The sequence below is a fragment of the Scomber japonicus genome, chromosome 7 (genome assembly GCF_027409825.1).
Source record: "Scomber japonicus isolate fScoJap1 chromosome 7, fScoJap1.pri, whole genome shotgun sequence".
In the NCBI taxonomy this organism is placed as follows: domain Eukaryota; kingdom Metazoa; phylum Chordata; class Actinopteri; order Scombriformes; family Scombridae; genus Scomber; species Scomber japonicus.
This window is the reverse complement of record NC_070584.1, coordinates 34,379,095-34,392,377: the sequence shown is the minus strand read 5'-3', so window position 1 is coordinate 34,392,377 and position 13,283 is coordinate 34,379,095. Positions and strand designations below refer to the sequence as shown.

General features: G+C 38.1%; 1 protein-coding gene across 1 annotated transcript in view; it reads right to left on the bottom strand.

The window, feature by feature from the left end:
• Window positions 1-13,283, bottom strand: part of nrd1b (nardilysin b (N-arginine dibasic convertase)) — a 53,849-nt gene that overhangs the window by 34,759 nt on the left and 5,807 nt on the right. Inside the window, exons 6-14 of the mRNA XM_053322687.1 lie at window positions 13,062-13,135; window positions 11,873-11,968; window positions 11,067-11,189; window positions 8,751-8,808; window positions 8,379-8,452; window positions 8,190-8,259; window positions 7,994-8,071; window positions 7,551-7,671; window positions 7,187-7,245 (exon numbers count right to left, since the gene is read on the bottom strand). Of these exons, the coding sequence (XP_053178662.1) occupies window positions 7,187-7,245; window positions 7,551-7,671; window positions 7,994-8,071; window positions 8,190-8,259; window positions 8,379-8,452; window positions 8,751-8,808; window positions 11,067-11,189; window positions 11,873-11,968; window positions 13,062-13,135 (753 nt within the window). The remainder of the gene's footprint in view (window positions 1-7,186; window positions 7,246-7,550; window positions 7,672-7,993; window positions 8,072-8,189; window positions 8,260-8,378; window positions 8,453-8,750; window positions 8,809-11,066; window positions 11,190-11,872; window positions 11,969-13,061; window positions 13,136-13,283) is intronic.

Below are 13,283 nucleotides of genomic sequence, written 5' to 3'. Positions count from 1 at the left end.
CCTGAATTTATATATTGTGTGTGGTTTCTTTAATCTGAACTTTCAAACAATGATCTGATATTTTACAAGAGTTTATGTGCTGGACAAGAAATAGTCCAGCAGCAAACGATGATAATACATTTATTTAGTAAAGCACCTTTCACAAGAATAACATTAGAAATGCAAATATTAAAAAACAAAGGCAATAATAAAATCCTGCAATCAATGAGGCAGAAGCAAGAAAAATAATAATTAAAAAAAAACATATAATAAGATTAAAATAAGTGTATCATATTCTATTTGCAGCCCATAGAGTTTTAGGCCGCGTTCACACTGCAAGCCAAAATCTGATTTTTAGTCCATCTAGATTGGAACCATGTTCTTATGAAGTCTGAACAGTCATAAATCATATGAGATCCGATTTTTGCAAACCAGATTGAAACCACCTTTGGGAGGAAGTTTCAAATCTCATTTGGACAGATGTGTCTGAGTCTGAACAGCTCCAAACACTCAAATCGAATTTGACTGTCTGTGACGTCTCTCTACGTCTCTACGCTACGTCACTCTATGAGACACCAGACCCGCTTATTCCAGTTGTTGTTGCTAGGTGATATCACTGGAGGACTTTTTCCAGTTGTTGCTAGGTGATATCAATGGAGGACTTATTCCAGTTGTTGTTGCTAGGTGATATCACTGGAGGACTTATTCCAGTCCTTGTTGCTAGGTGATATCACTGAAGGGCTTGTTCCAGTTGTTGTTGCTAGGTGATATCACTGGAGGCAACGGAGGACGTAAACATCAGTCCATGGACAGAGGACCAAACCATATTCTTAATCTTTGGGGAGATGGCTCCGTTCAAGCGAAGCTCGAGGGTTTGTTGTTGCTGTCGCAATTATATGACATCACACAATACACGCTAGATGACGCCTCCGCTCTGACAACGTTGCCACGGCAACCTGTCAGATTGGTCATTAATGTGGCCCAGTCTGAACAGAGCCAAATCCCATTTGGACACTTGCTAAAAACAGTGTGGACAGTCAGGCCGAATCAGATTTGCCTGCAGTGTGAACTCAGCCTTAATGTGAAATGCTGAATACCTCAAAGTTTTATGTCAGAAATATATGGATCCTGACAATTTAGAAACTGTTGCATGCTAAGTTGCATGTTGGGCAAATTGTCACATATATGGACATTATTAGGGTGGTCTGGGGGTTAATTTAGGATGCTGAATCCATTTCTGACAAACTCCAAAATGACTGCTTAAACCAAATGTTTTAAACCCTAAATGTTTTAGCCATTCTTGCGTGGTTTTCTCACAAGAACAGATAGAATCACATAGAATCTCTAACTATCCAATGGTAAAAAACTAATTAAACTTATTACTTAAAATACCCAAAACTTGTACTAATAAAACAAATAATGTACTAACATAAGTATGTGATTAAAAACACACAGCATGAATCCAATTAGAATTAATCAATTTTTTAATATTATAATATTATATTGTTATATTGTGTATATTGTCTGATTAACAGTCATTAAACACTAATGAAGTTTTTTTTAAACCACTAACATTCTACTGATGACGCAATAAAGAGTTATGACATCACACCACAAACCAAGCTGATGACATCATACGCACACATCAAAGCAAGTTGATGACATCATAGGCACACATAAAAACACACATCAAAGCAAGCTGATGACATCATATGCACACTTTTGGAGAACGTTGTAAATAGGACTACATTTCCTAAGAGTCACAATTGTGTTCCAGTAACTAACACGCAGAGTTAGAGAAGTCACAAACACTAAGGACCAGAGGTTATCATCTAACAACACATCCAACCTTAACAACTTAACTTTACCATTGAAATGGAAACTAAGTACAACATGCCAACAACCGTTACTGAGCTCTCCAAAATGCTGCAAGCCGAAAGAGAGCAGCGCACCGTGGAGCAGCAGAGAGCCACTAAGAGGGAGAAGCAGCTTCGTATGGAAATGGATGAAATGAGAGAATCCATTATTAATCAAGAGAGCATTAAGTACAAAGCTCTGGAGAGGGAAAGGGATGCTTCTCTCAGAGAGGTAGAGCACCTTAAATTAAAAATCTCAGCGTTCCGTGAATTGAGGAGCACCTATGAGAGCGAGGCAGCGGAAAGAGAGCAGCTGCGCGACCAAAGGGATGAGCTGCAGAAGGAAGTAGAACAGCTCAAATCGCAGCTTCACCAGGAGAAGGAGGTGCACACCGAGAGACAGCTGAGAGACTCGGAGAGGGAAAAGGTGCTCCTAAAACAAGTTGCTGAACTCAAAGAGCAAATCCGCACCGAGCGCGACGAGTGCACGGACTCGTTCGTGCCAAAAATCAGAGCCTTAGAGAGGGAGGTTATGCTGCTCAAGGCCATCTGTGGACACGACAAGGTATTTGAAGACTCGTGTGAAAATAACAAGGCTGGTGATGACGAGGAAGACACCTCAACACAGGAGGAAAAAGATGAGGAGCAGCTGAACGTTCCCGATGAGCGTTCAGAGGTAGAAGCTTCATCAGTAACGAACCTCGAGGCTTCGGAGAGTCAAACCGAAGTCTCGGGTCAAGAAATAGAACAGGAGGAGAGAGACCAAACCGATGAGGAAGACACCACCCAAGACTGTGAGACAAGTCACACTGAAGTCTTGGATGAAGAAACTGAGCAGCAGGAAGGAAACGAAACACCCGAGAGCGAAGGTACCACCCAAAACGCTGAGGCGCTCACTCAAGTCGTGGACGAGGTGAACGAACAACTGCCAGAGCGCGAGGAGGAAGAAGAGTCTGTCGCTAAAGACGTAGAGGAAAGTCAGCTTAGTGACCAAGGTGGAGGCTCGGGACAGACCACGAAGAAAAAGAGGAAAGGGTGGAAGAAGTTTATTTACTACATTAAGCCGTGGCACTGGGGAAAAAAGTAGAGCGGAAGGCTTTACTTGGGGATATGAGGGATATTGTATATAGATTGTAGATGTTTAGATATTTTTGTAAATAGTAGATAGTGGAAATTTTGTATATAGTAGATAGTATCTATCTAGTAGTAGACAGATACTATCTACTATTTTTGTAAATAGTAGATTGTATATATATTTTTGTAAATCATTTTAAACTTACACTTATTTGCTACAGCCAGTTTCACTCATTCATATTTATAAGGTATCGGTGCTGCAGAGTGACTGGACGCAAGTAATTGTAAAGCCAACTGTATATATAATAAATAAAACACCTTTACCTGAATTTATATATTGTGTGTGGTTTCTTTAATCTGAACTTTCAAACAATGATCTGATATTTTACAAGGGTTTATGTGCTGGACAAGAAATAGTCCAGCAGCAAATCATAATAATACATTTATTTAGTAAAGAACCTTTCACAAGAATAACATTAGAAATGCAAATATTAAAAAACAAAGGCAATAATAAAAACCTGCAATCAATGAAGCAGAAGCAAGAAAAATAATAATAAAAAAACATATTATAATCAGATTAAAATAAGTGTATCATATTCTATTTGCAGCCCATAGAGTCTTAGGCCGCGTTCACACTGCAAGGCAAAATCAGATTTTTAGTCCATCTAGATTGGAACCAGATGCTTTTATGAAGTCTGAACAGTCATAAATCACATGAGATCCGATTTTTGCAAACTAGATTGGGAGGAAGTTTCAAATCTCATTTGGACAGATGTGTCTGAGTCTGAACAGCTCCAAACACTCAAATGGGATTTGACTGTCCGTGACGTCTCTCTACGTCTCTACGCTACGTCACTCTATGCAACACCAGACTCACGCTTATTCCAGCTGTTGTTGCTAGGTGATATCACTGGAGGACTTATTCCAGTTGTTGTTGCTAGGTGATATCACTGAAGGGCTTGTTCTAGTTGTTGTTGCTAGGTGATATCACTGGAGGCAACGGAGGATGTAAACATCAGTCCATGGACAGAGGACCAAACCATATTCTTAATCTTTGGGGAGATGGCTCGGTTCAAGCGAAGCTCGAGGGTTTGTTGTTGCTGTCGCAATTATATGACATCACACAATACACGCTAGATGACGCCTCCGCTCTGACAATGTTGCCACGGCAACCTGTCAGGTCGGTCATTAATGTGGCCCAGTCTGAACAGAGCCAAATCCCATTTGGACACTTGCTAAAAACAGTGTGGACAGTCAGGCCGAATCAGATTTGCCTGCAGTGTGAACGCAGCCTTAATGTGAAATGCTGAATACCTCAAAGTTTTATGTCAGAAATATATGGATCCTGACAATTTAGAAACTGTTGCATGCTAAGTTGCATGTTGGGCAAATTGTCACATATATGGACATTATTAGGGTGGTCTGGGGGTTAATTTAGGATGCTGAATCCATTTCTGACAAACTTCAAAATGACTGCTTAAACCAAATGTTTTAAACCCTAAATGTTTTAGCCATTCTTGCGTGGTTTTCTCACAAGAACAGATAGAATCACATAGAATCTCTAACTATCCAATGGTAAAAAACTAATTAAACTTATTACTTAAAATACCCAATATTATAATATTATATTATTATATTGTGTATATTGTCTGATTAACAGTTGTTAAATACTAATAAAGTAAAAAAAACAAACACTAATATTCTAAGAATAACGCAATAAAGAGTTATGACATCACACCACAAACCAAGCTGATGACATCATACGCACACATCAAATCAAGCTGATGACATCATAGGTACACATCAAAGCACACATCAAAGCAAACTGATGACATCATACACACACATTAAAGCACACATCAAAGCACACATCAAAGCAAGCTGATGACATCATACGCACACTTTTGGAGAACGTTGTAAATAGGACTACATTTCCTAAGAGTCACAATTGTGTTCCAGTAACTAACACGCAGAGTTAGACAAGTCACAAACACTAAGGACCAGAGGTTATCATCTAACAACACATACAACCATAACAACTTAACTTTACCATTGAAATGGAAAATAAGTACAACATGCCAACAACCGTTACTGAGCTCTCCAAAATGCTGCAAGCCGAAAGAGAGCAGCGCACCGCGGAGCAGCAGAGAGCCACTAAGAGGGAGAAGCAGCTTCGCGCTGAAATGGATCAAATGAGAGAATCCATTATTAATCAAGAGAGAATTAAGTATAAAGCTCTGGAGAGGGAAAGGGATGCTTCTCTCAGAGAGGTAGAGCACCTTAAATTAAAAATCTCGGCTTTCTGTGAAATTAGGAGCACGTACGAGAGTGTGACGGCGGAAAAAGAGCAACTGCGCGACCAAAGGGACGAGCTGCAGAAGGAAGTAGAACAGCTCAAATCCCAGCTTCACCAGGAGAAGGAGGTGCACGCAGAGAGGCAGCTGAGAGACTCGGAGAGGGAAAAGGCGCTCCTGACACAAGTCGCTGAACTAAAGGAGCAAGTTCGCACCGAGCGCGACGAGTGCACGGACTCGTTTGTGCCCAAAATCAGAGCCTTGGAGAGGGAGGTTATGCTGCTCAAGGCCATCTGTGGACACGACAAGGTATTTGAAGACTCGTGTGAAAATAACAAGGCTGGTGATGACGAGGAAGTCACCTCAACACAGGAGGAAAAAGATGAGGAGCAGCTGAACGTTCCTGATGAGCGTTCAGAGGTAGAAGCTTCATCAGTAACGATCCTCGAGGCTTCGGAGAGTCAACCCGAAGTCTCAGGTGTAGAATTAGAACAGGAGGAGAGAAGCCAAAGCGATGAGAGCAAAGGTAGCACCCAAGACTGTGAGACAAGTCAAAATGAAGTCTTGGGTGAAGAAATAGATGAGCAGGAGACAAACCAAAGCGATGAGTGCGTAGGTACCACCCAAAACTTTGAGCCAACTCAAATCAAAGTCTCGGGTGAAGACACTGAGCAGCAGGACGGAAACCAAACCATTGAGAGCGAAGGTGCAACCCAAAGCAGTGAGGCCCTTACTCAGGTCGTGGACGAGTTGGATGAACAACTGCCAGAGCGTGAGGAGGAAGAAGAGTCTGTCGCTAAAGACGCAGAGGAAAGTCAGCTTAGTGACCAAGGTGGAGGCTCGGGACAGACCACGAAGAAAAAGAGGAAAGGGTGGAAGAAGTTTATTTACTACATTAAGCCGTGGCACTGGGGAAAAAAGTAGAGCGGAAGGCTTTACTTGGAGATATGAGGAATATTGTATATAGATTGTAGATGTTTAGATAGTTTTGTAAATAGTAGATAGTATATGTATTTTGTAAATAGTAAATAGATAGTGAAAATGTTGTATATAGTAGATAGTAACTGTCTAGTAGTAGATAGATACTATCTACTATTTTTGTAAACAGCAGATTGTATATATATTTTAGTAAATATTTTAAACTTACACTTATTTGCTACAGCCAGTTTCACTCATTCATATTTATAAGGTATCGGTGCTGCAGAGTGACTGGACGCAAGTAATTGTAAAGCCAACTGTATATATAATAAATAAAACACCTTTACCTGAATTTATATATTGTGTGTGGTTTCTTTAATCTGAACTTTCAAACAATGATCTGATATTGTGATATAATTATCTGAGTATAATTATACTATACTATATTAAAGAGTTGTTCCGATTCTGATACCAGTATCGGAAATGCCTCTGAAAAATGCTGGAATCAGTATCGGTGAGTACTGGAATCCAGGCACCGAACCCATACCATGTAATTTATTAGAAATAGGAATCTATTTACTGGTTAGCTCTTTGTGGTTAGCTCCGTTAGCTCTGACACACTTCTGACACACTTCTGACACACTTCTGACACACTTCTGACACACTTCTGACAAGGAGTACACTGGTATCGGTATTGGCCGATACCAACAGCAAAAGAATCGGAATCGGTATCTGTAGTACTATACTACAAAGTATAACATAGTATATATAGTATACTATTCTACACTATAGTGTATAGTATAGTATAGTATACTATACTATACTATGGTGTACTATAACACTAAATATAGTATACTATTCTACATTATACTATCATACTATTGCATTACCTTTTTGTACTGATGATTGTTCCAGGATAGAATTTAACACAGAAAACATTTAAGCAGATTTTAACAGTGTTTTTTGTTACTGTGTGTGTGTGTAGTCTGACCTCTGCTGTGGTGTGTGTGTGTGTGTGTGTGTGTGTGTGTGTGTGTGTGTGTGTGTGTGTGTGTGTAGTCTGACCTCTGCTGAGGGCCCAGAGTCTGGAGCATCTTCAGGTACTGGAACACCAGATGAACAACCTGTTCAGAGGACAGTAAAGCTGAGTGATGGAAGGAAACTAAAATGTATTATATATTTATATTTATCTGTATTTGTTCATGACTCCATTTCAACAGCTGAGTGACTCTGAAACTAAAACCAGCATCATCATCATCATCATGTCTGGAGTGTGAAGGCAGTTCCTCTAATGGCCACTAGATGCTGCCTTCTGTCAGGGAATATGTTTGTTAAAATCTCAATAGAATATTTTACTTCTTATATGTGTCTGGTTGTAACTTTGGTGATTTGTTGATTAATTAAGTTTGAGGCAGTTGTGTCATTTCACCTCGTAGACGTTCTGGTAGCCCTGGTCGGTGAGGGTGATGGAGATGGAGAAGATGGAGTAGGTGGTGTTCTGGTCGAAGCCCGTCTCACTGTTTCCTCCAAACAGAGCCAGAGCCCAACACCTGCACGCACACACACACACACACGCACAAACACACTATAACTGCACTGTATAACTGCAACCATTAATCAATCAAATAATCAATTAGCTGTCAACTTGTAAGCTCATAGCCAACTTTTCTGATAATCGATTATAATCTTTTTTTTTGCTTCCAGCTTTTTAAATGTGAATATTTTCTTTAGTCCTGTGACAGTAAATTAAATATCTTTCAGACATTTGAGAAACACTGATCCACTTTTTTCACCATTTTATGAGATTATCGAATAACTAATCGGAAAAATCTAGGGATGCATCAATAATGAAAATAATAATTAGTTGCTTACTTCTTCCTGAGCAGAGACAGGATGCTGCCGGTTCCTTCATGTCCAATCAGCCAGGAGATGTAATGAAGAGGTTTCACTCTGACAGAGAAACACACACACACACACACACACACACACACAGTTCTGGTTGTAAACAGCTGATCGAGTGTCTGTGCAGGTATCGCAGGTCATCAGATAATCTCACAGTGTGACTCACCTGTAATGTTTTCCCTGTGGTGGTACGGCCCAGCTGATGGTGAGAGCATGAACCTTCCTCACAGGAACCACTGCAACACACACACACGCAATACTCAGTGTTAACATGTATACAGCTGCAACTAATGATTATTTTCATTATTTATAAACTATTGCTATTAATAATAATAATAATAATAATGAATCCGACCTCTGTAGAGTTTGTTGAAGGCTGGAGTATCAAACGGCTGTAGGAGGTCAGAGAAGTCGGCTCGAGGTTCACCGCTGAAACAAAACTCATATTTATCTTTTTTAAATTTAATTTTTTGTAATATTACCCTTATTCCATACTGCATACGATCAAAGTATAAACCTGGAGTGTAACACACAGCTAATATATCTGTATCTTTATCTGTTAATGTCACAAAAATATCTCTATGTACATTTATACTCCTCTTATACTCATCTATAAGTTTAGCTGTAAATAAATAATATTTTCTAATGTGTACCACAGCAGATCAATCAGGTTAATTTCACCTGATCATCAGACGAACAGAGAAAGTTAAGTGTTGTGATGACGTACTTGTTGGGAACATTGATGAAGATTTCTCTGACCCACTGCTCCAGAGTGTCCAGAGACTCTAAACAACAAACAACATCAATACTGTTAGTGATGTACCATCCATCCATCCATCCATCCATCTATCTATCTATCCATCTATCTATCTATCCATCCATGTATCTAGGGAGGTAGGTAGGTAAGTAGACAGGTAGGTAGATAGATATAACTAGATATACAGGTAGGTAGGTCTTAAAAATAAATAACATAAAAGCATTCTAACTATCCAATGGAAAAACTACAAAGCAATTACTAAACATACTCATGAATTGTACTAATAAAACAAATAAATAATAATTAAATAGTCACCACAGACATTACTTTCAACACATTAAACAGTCTGATGGGTTAAAAGAAAAGACTAAATGTCGAAAACAGCTGTTCAGTGAAAGGTTTCATGTTTAACTCAGTTCCTCTTTATGTTAGACACAAACACTGTGCTGGTTCTGAGAAACAGGAAGTGTGTGTGTGTGACAGCCGCTCCTTCACATGTTCACTGTGGTATTTAATAAACAGACTCAACTCTTTGCTCTGTGTATGATTGAGTCCATTTATAAATTTACAAATACTCTGAATCAATCATTAGTGCCTCGGGGCGAAGCATCTCGTAATCTTCTCCACACTTTTTATTATTCTTCTGCCAAATTTCGGCACGTAACTCGTCACGCCGCTTTGAGAAAACCCTGAAAATATATACATCAAAACGTGCGGCTCGATGGGGAAAGAGGTGCTATGACTTTTGGTGTTGAAATTCAAATTTTCCCCAAAGTTATTCCCAAATAACCAGGAATAATTCTGCATTGGAAATGAATGGGAATTTTTTTTAAACCCATAAAATGTCGCTTTCGGAGCTCTCTCATCCGTGCACGTAGAAACGTCATTCAAACTTTAAAACGGAGGAAAACTTGTGTTCTCTCCAAAACACCAAACTGTTTTTACATCAAATGTCAATGTCTCAAACTATGGCAGTCAAACGAGGAGTGGAAATCACTTTTTCTTCAAAGTTAGAGTGGAAGCGTCAGTTAGCTTGAGTGTCAGAAGCAGTAAAAAATAACCTTTTATTTTTAAGTCGAGCTCACGGCCAAACCGTAAAAAAGAGACAAATAATCTTTTGTCAAAATATAGACATAGGTGTTGGGATTTATAAAATGTGACTTTGACAGACGGGGTCTGCACAAAATTTAAACGGGGGGGCCGAGACCGGCAGCAATACCTGTCTCGCTCCTCATTGACCCTAATGTAATCGTCTTTTTTTTCCAAAATAATCTCACTCTGTGTTCACACTGAGCTTACTCGCTCATTTTAAGGAATATGTGAATAAAATAAACACTGTCAGAATCTGCCGGCTTCTGTGTCTCTCACGGTGTTTTCGGTTTTTGGACAGGAGTTACGGTTTTCTCACAGTTTTAAATTGTTCGGGACCTTGTCAGAAGCCAAATTCTGGGGCATTTTGAGAATGTTTTCCAAGTAGGTTCTCACATCACCGTAGCAACCACAGGGCCTTAACTGCCCTTAGCAACCGTAGGGCCTTAGCAACCTGTCGCTGGGCAGAAACTGAGCTACTTTTTTGTGATTGGCTAATTCCTGTCTGTCTGTTTTGCCAGTTAACTGAGCTAATTCATTTGAATGGAGTTAGTAATTCATGTTTACTGAGGACACAATAAATAGTTTTATTGTATTAAATTGTATTGTATTGATTTGTGGTGTATAAAAAGATTCAACATTTATCAATAGAAGATGAACAAAATGTACTTAATTACAATGAGTAATATAATTTCATACAACTCAGTCATTTAAAATAAAAAAGTATAATAAAATCTACTCTCTTAATGATAAGATTTACTTAATAATTTCATGTTTCCTGTTCTCTGTGAACAAATTAAGATCTCTCTAGATGTCCCCACACCGTATTTCAGTGATTGCGCAAGATTTCGACAATGTTTACAGCTACACTAGGTCGAAATTATGCCGAATCATCGCTTTAAACTAGTGAAATATCACGGCCTCCTTTACATATCTCTTTCACAATTGCTCTAAACCACATCGAACAAAATCTGTTTATTCTGTGTAAGATTATCTGTATTTTCATTGTCAATTAATTCATTGTATTCTAACTTATTTTTTTATGTTAAGCACTTTGATTTGCCTTCTTGTTGTAATGTGCTATAAAAGTAAATTCACCTTACAGAGGACTAACCCTTTAGATTTACAGCTGCAGGTTACCGATGTGCTCCAGTTCTTACAACATGTGATCTTCTCTCTTGTTTATTCTTTACGCACCTTTGGACTGAACGGCGAGCGTCATGTAATGAGCCGAGTAGTATCTCCTCCAGAAGTCTCGGAGCCGCTGGTAGGTGTTGATCTGTTTCTCTCTGGGCTCGTGTTTTAATGTCTGAGCGTTACCTGAAGGAAAAAAAAACACGACATCACAACGTTAAATATCACAGACGCTTTATGTATCTGTTATGTACGACGGAGTATTAGGGCCATGCTAAGAGGAAAAATAAATACATAAATACAATTTTGGAAATTACGAGAATAAAGTTGTAATATTATCAGAATAAAGTCGTAATAAAAAAGAGAATAAAGTCGTAGTATTAGCAGAATAAAGTCGTAATATTACCAGAATAAAGTCGTAATAAAAAAAGAGAATAAAGTCGTAATATTACCAGAATAAAGTCGTAATAAAAAAAGAGAATAAAGTCGTAATATTACCAGAATAAAGTCGTAATAAAAAAGAGAATAAAGTAGTATGAATGATAATATTACGACTTTATTCTCGTAATTTCCCCCCCAAAAAAACACAAAAAAAGTCTCTTAGTCTGGCCTAATACTCGTTGTGTTATGTTTGTATCTGCAGAAGTTAAAATTAGAGAAGTAGAATTAGTTGCACACAGCTGATTTTGTCTTCTTGGAAATCTGTTGTTGTGTTTTTACCAATATAACAAAATGTTGTAATATGTAATATGACAGCTAAAACTAAAACGGAGAACAGCTAAAACTAAACGGAGAACAGGGGATTTCTACTGTTGACTGAGAGTGTTTGAATGTGTTTGAATGTGTTTGAATGTGTTTGAGTTTCTCACCCCAGCAGAATTTGCCCATCGGGTGTCCCGGTTTTGCCAAACTACCAAACAGCATCTCTTTACGGTGAGAGTCAGACGGCCGCGCCAGCTGGTACTCTGAACACACACAGAAATAATTAGAATGAAGAAAAACAGAAGAGGTGACTGTAGCTGAAAAGGGTTGTAGTTAATTCACATTACAACATGATGAGCATTTATATATTCTTATATCTAATTCATTTTAATGATTTCTTTATGATAAATGACAGTAAACTGAATATATTTGGGGTTTTAGACTGACAGAATAAGACATTTGAACATGTTTTACACTATTTTCTGACATTTTATAGACAAAAATGATCAGCAGATGAAACAATAATGAAAATAATATTCATCATTACATTAATCTCAGTATCTTACTGTACCAATTACTATGTTTACTTTGCTCTTCTTCTTTTTATTTTGTACTGTATTGTTTTCATTATACAGATGTACTTAGTTTACCTCCTTTTTTTTTACCTTTTAAAACACTATTTATGATCTTATGTTAACCCTTAAACAGGCAGGAATTAAAAATGACTTGATGCTACTAGTTATCTCATTTGCACCTAAATAAAACATTTCCATATATATATATATATTTTAATATACTTGGGATTTCATGAGCTGTATCTCCACCAGGATTATTAATAAATATAAAAATGGTCATAATGGTAAACAATGGAATGAGAAGTGGTACATTATTTCCTTCCCTGCTCATTAATACTAGTTTATAAACTGATTTTATCATTTATATCAAAGTATAGATTTATAACAAGCTTCATTTCTACGTATCAATCCAGTTCTATCGATTAAAGGCACATACTAATGAACGACCACCTTAACCAATCACACTCCTAACAGTGTTAAAGAGTCTGTATCTCCTGGTGCACGTTGCCTGCTTAAGGGTTAATTTACACTAAACCACAGCTGCATCTAATCATTATTTTCAGTATTAAACAGTCAATTATTTCCTCATTTGGTCCATAAAACTTCAGAAATCAATAAAAAAATGACTAAAATATTCACTTTATAATAATTTAAGACCAAGAAAAGCCGTAAATTCTCAAACCTGGAAGCTTCCACTGTTCTATATATGTTTGCTCAACATGTTAAAAGTGTGACTGATGATGAAGGTGTGTGTTCTTCTTCATCGTCAGTGTGGACTCACCGCTGTCCACTGCCTCCACCTCTCTGTCGATGGCGTCTTCGATCATCAGAGGACAGATGAAGAACTGAGCCCACCTGAAGCACAAACAGACAAATCATTTCATCTGATAACAAAATGTTTTCTTCATCTTCATCTTCATCGTACTTTAAAGTGCAATAATCAGCAGAATCATCCTCCTTCCAGGTTGTTTCTTCACATCCAAACCTCCTTCAATCATTGTCT